The sequence below is a fragment of the Lygodium microphyllum genome, chromosome 2 (assembly GCF_053477565.2).
Source record: "Lygodium microphyllum isolate KBCC chromosome 2, Lygodium_microphyllum_v1.1.10, whole genome shotgun sequence".
NCBI lineage: Eukaryota > Viridiplantae > Streptophyta > Polypodiopsida > Schizaeales > Lygodiaceae > Lygodium > Lygodium microphyllum.
In genome coordinates, this window is record NC_141136.1 from 171,321,865 (window position 1) to 171,326,536 (window position 4,672).

General features: G+C 47.3%; 1 protein-coding gene and 1 long non-coding RNA gene across 2 annotated transcripts; one reads left to right on the forward strand and one right to left on the reverse strand.

The window, feature by feature from the left end:
* Nucleotides 1–257: 257 nt before the first annotated feature.
* Nucleotides 258–2,398, reverse strand: LOC148040608 (uncharacterized). Its single transcript, XM_087701285.1, has one exon. It carries the CDS (start codon nt 2,177–2,179, stop codon nt 764–766), a length of 1,416 nt encoding a protein of 471 aa, XP_087557411.1. The 5' UTR covers nt 2,180–2,398; the 3' UTR covers nt 258–763.
* A 619-nt stretch (nt 2,399–3,017) lies between these two features.
* Nucleotides 3,018–4,153, forward strand: LOC148040609 (uncharacterized). The gene is made up of 3 exons (XR_015688665.1): nt 3,018–3,227; nt 3,537–3,600; nt 3,785–4,153. It is a non-coding gene; the product is annotated as an uncharacterized LOC148040609 (long non-coding RNA).
* Nucleotides 4,154–4,672: the final 519 nt, after the last annotated feature.

A 4,672-nucleotide genomic window follows, 5' to 3' on the forward strand; every position in this document is an offset into this window, starting at 1 on the left:
GAGCATCTAACCTACAAATGTGATGGAAGCATAGATGCATCATATGGGTGCCTAGATGTCACGATTTATGCATAGGTCAGGCTCAAAGGAGTGAGGAGTTGGCACAACAAAATCATATTATATGAGCTAAATAAGACCATTTGGGATTTGACTAAAGGGGTTGTAGTAATTGTGAAGTGACACTCCCTAATCTCGAACGTGCCTTTGACAATGTTTGTTTTTAGTTGGAGTAGTCTTCTCTATTTTTGCAGCACAATGATATTTAAAACACTTTTCTATTTTGATGGGGGTCTAAGTAGAGCCAATTAGGAGACAAGTAGTCTCACAAATGTGAGGTTATGTGCACGCCAACCAAAGGAGCACTAGATCACATATGTCAATTGCGAGGTTACGTGCAGACCAATCCAAGATTCTTCACACATCAAACATACTGGCAAAATACGAAAGCTTATTTAGAGAGGTGCAAAAGCCTCTTACATCGTTTTATATGTGGACGAAGGCAAGATCACACAAAGCGAGTATATGTAGGTAACTATGTAGTTATGTCTAAGAAGTGGACGGGATAGTTATTTTGCATGCCCAGCTTTAATATTACTGTTATCTAGGGTCGAAACTAGAGGGTTGTAGTTATGTCTAAGAAGTGGACGGGATAGTTATTTTGCATGCCCAGCTTTAATATTACTATTATGGAGGGTCGAAACCAGACGATTGTAGATTATATGTGACAGCATACAACGTATATATCTGTCTGTGGCATTTGTTATTACTTAGTGATGGCGGTTGTTCTCCGTTTCTTGCTGGCGAGAGCACCAGCGCCCAACATGGCACTCTCCTGCTGCGCGTTGAGCTGGTCATCCTCATCTTGGTTAGTACTGGAGGGCCGGACGTATTTGATGTAGTCGGCGTCGCAGCCGCAGCCCCAGAGCGCGTAGGAATCCCTGGTCTCACTAGGAACCTCCTCGCTCCACAGGGCGCCACCGGTCACACGTGCCAGCACAGACACCCCCAACTCTGTCACAAACAGCAATGGGGTCGAGTGCCCAGCCTGGAAGTATAGAATGCGGTGGTTGAGGCAGGAAGGGGTGGGCATGAGAAGCGTGTCAACGCTGGAGATGCGGGTAGGGTTGTCGCCGTCAATGGTGACGGAGAAGACGGCGTTGATGCAGTTGGAGGAGGCCATGCTGGATCCAAGGAGCCACAGGCGGAGCGGCGGCTTATTCAGTAGAGCCGTAGTGATGTTGTTGGGGTAGGTGTCTGCCTCGAAGGCGAGGTGGATGAGGCCTGCACGAGAATCAGCAGCGGCCGGGGTTGAGGGAAGCTGAAACCACGTGATGCTTCCGTCCGCGGCGATGCGAGCGAAGCGGCCGGTTCCGCCGGTGCTGTTCCCGAGGAGCACGAACCAGACGTTGCCATCGGGGCCGGCGAGCAGGCCGACGGGGGTGTTGCCCATGCTGGGAGGGATGTCAATCTCTTGCGGGGGCAGGGAAGGGAAGCAGCTGGCGATCGAGGCCGGAGGCGGCTTGACTACCACTGCGGTTGATGGCGTAGTGTCGACGGCGTGCAGGAAGGGTCGGGGCAGGCGGAATATCTTGTTGCTGAGGTGGAGACTGCCGTACACGTCGCCGCTGGTGGGGTGGACGGCCATGAAGATGGGGTAGGGGCTGCATGGGTAGGTCGTGTAGTCGGAAGGCTGGTCGGGGTTGACGCGCAGCACGTAGCTGCTGCCCTTGCATGCCACCCACAAGTCCTGTGTAAAGGGGTCTTCCACCAGCGTGTGCGGGCCCCAGCGGACCCCCTTGGGCAGCTCAATCCGCTTGACCACACGTGGCGGCTCCTGGACGTCCGCCGGGACTGGGTCGAGCAGAAGGAGCGCCGACTCGAACTGGAGGGTGGCCCACACGAGGCCCCGTTGTCTCTTGGAAGCGTAGAGGCCGTGCAGCCCCGCCCAGTGGCTGCTCCCCAGCTGGAACTTCTTGGCCTCCAGCGGCTGGCCCGTCCCGGCCTCCAGCTTCACCTTCACCACGCAGCTGTTGGGCTGCTGCGACACCAGCAGCATCTCCTCCCCTACCTGCGCCATCTCATGCGTCTGTGAGCACGCCGACAGAGGGAACTCCTCCACCACCTTGCTCACCGGCACCCGCATTCGTTTAAAGGATGGGCAGCATTCATCAGAACCCATGATCCAAGCGCCCGGAAGCAGCAACTATAGCCGTAGTCTAGCGCGTAGCAGGAGCAGCAAACTGGTCGCGGGAAATTAATGCCTTTGCACAAGCTAGCTCGCAGCTGCAGTACATCTCCCCCTGGCTCCGTGCAATACCTATATATACAGGCGTTCATTGTCTCATTATCATCAGCACCTTAAATCTCAAGTTTGCCGCGTCGTCGCCATCGGCGTGCAAATGTTCGTTTTATTCCAGCTTTATGCAAAGGTCGATCGATGGTAGCTGCCAGCTAGATATTATACTCCAGTCGCTTTTGCTGGGAAAGGAAGCTATACTTTATCCGGGAACGCGTGCTAGCTAATAATAAGACGAGATAGATCGACGGAAGCTCCATCAGCCCCAGCTACGTTAGTCGATCAGGGTAAGAGACAGCACGGCTACCCAATGTCTCTGACGGAAGGCGCAGCTAATTCGTATTAGTAAGACAAAGCGGCGAAAATAAGTACCGCATGTATAAAGCGGCTTCAAATAGCAGGTCATGCCAGCGACGTCCATCGACATATAATAGTGAAGCGATCAGCTTCCGTTTGGATATTAAACCAGCAAGCCCAGCGAGCCAGCAAGTTGTCCCATAACGGCTGCTCTCCTTCGAGTCATACGAAATAGAACCGAGCAAGGTATATGCTGTTGCGTTTCCTTCACGTCCACGGAAGAGTTAGAATCAGCAACATGCCTTAAATTCTTGTCGTCCGATGGAAGGAGCTGAGACTTCTTATCAATGTCGCGGTTTTGGCACCTTTGCGAATAGCTTATAATCAAGACCTTAAACCTCCATCCTGAATGCGATGCCTTGATTGGTTGTGCAAGCTTTTTTTCCCCCCTTTGAAGCTTGACAGATTATCTTCCAATCGTTCTAGAAGGCTGACGATCATCATGTCACCTTGTCCAAAGGCGTGGATCAGTAAACTCGGCCCTCCCCCAAAAAAGCAAATCTCACCCCACCCCACCCGGTACCATAGTCTTGCATGCAGTTTTCATAGCCACTTAAAGCGACGATGCCAATCCGTATGTATTTTGTAACATGTCAAGCCAAACAATTGAGCCACGTCAACTTTTGTATATGTTGAATTTTAAAATATTACTAGGATGACATGTGTAGCTTAGTAAAGGAGTTTGAAGTTCAGTAAAGGACTTTGAAGTTCTATATGCAGTTCTTGCATGTTTGTATACGTCATGTTTCGAAGCAAAAGCCGTTTGTAGATAAGTTTTTTTGTTTTTTAAATACATGGAGGATGTCAAAAGGAGAATATGTATGCATATGTATTTCAAGTCATTGATCGTGATTTTGAACGTTCACATTTCTTTTGGTCGTAGGCGCCATGGCCAAGTGGGAATAAGAACGAAAGCACTGTATTTTCTAAGGTGATATCTAGGCAAGGTGAGGTTCTTGCAGGCAAGCCGTCCATCTTGAACATCGTTGTTATTTCAACAATACATTTATTAGTCCATAAAATGATGCATGCGAACTTGTGCTAATCGACGCTTTGGAATGCCTATCGTGGGCTTGGCTCGACTACATTCTCAAGCAAACTGTAACATCTTTCATTCTCATGATGTGCTAGCTTGGAGCATTGGATCGAATGGAGGGATTTCCAGGATGGAGCTCTATAATCCTTTGGATAGATTTTTTGTTGAGGATGCAAAGCCCTATCCTTGGATGCAGATGTTCTGTTATACCCATGTACTTCTGGATCAGTAGATTATATAGCGTGCTGAAAGCAAACACATCCACAATATTGGATGTAGTCAAGTCAATTCTAGTAGATGGCTATAAACGCGATCCATCATTCCAAGAGAATAGAGGGTTATCGAGAATAGATCGATGGTTCAAGGTTTCATTCACAATCGCTCTTGTCATTTTGCAGACCAAGTTGAATGTATTAATGATCCTCAATAGTTGAACCTATAATAGCTTTGCATTGAGAATTCATTTTGTGAAGTCTGGTAAGAGTGACACCGCATATTTGTTTCTCTCTTTCTTTGCAAGACAAGGTCTGCATTTAGTACGTTTGAAATTTTGGTACGCTTTTATTTTACATTTTTGTTTTTTTTATACTTTCAAAAGTTTGTTACACTTTCGTTTTTGCCATACGTTCAAAAGATCATTGTTTTCTTTCATTTTTGTTTCACTACTATTTACTAATCCTAAAAAGAATGAATGACAAATATTTGAATCTAACCTTAAAAAACTAAAAAGACAAAGGACAAAATCGTTTAAACTAATCCTAAAAAGAACAAATGACAAAGATTTGAATCTAACCTTTTAGCTTACAAATGCGATGATCGAGGAATTGATGTATGTGCCTCCACACACTTGTGTATGACCTTTCTCTCTTCTCAAATAAGACATGAATTTCATAATGAAGAGAATGACCCATACTAATTAACTCTCCCCCCTTTTATATAGGCTTAAGGCTTTCCGACATTCAAAGCTTCCATTTAAGCTTGTT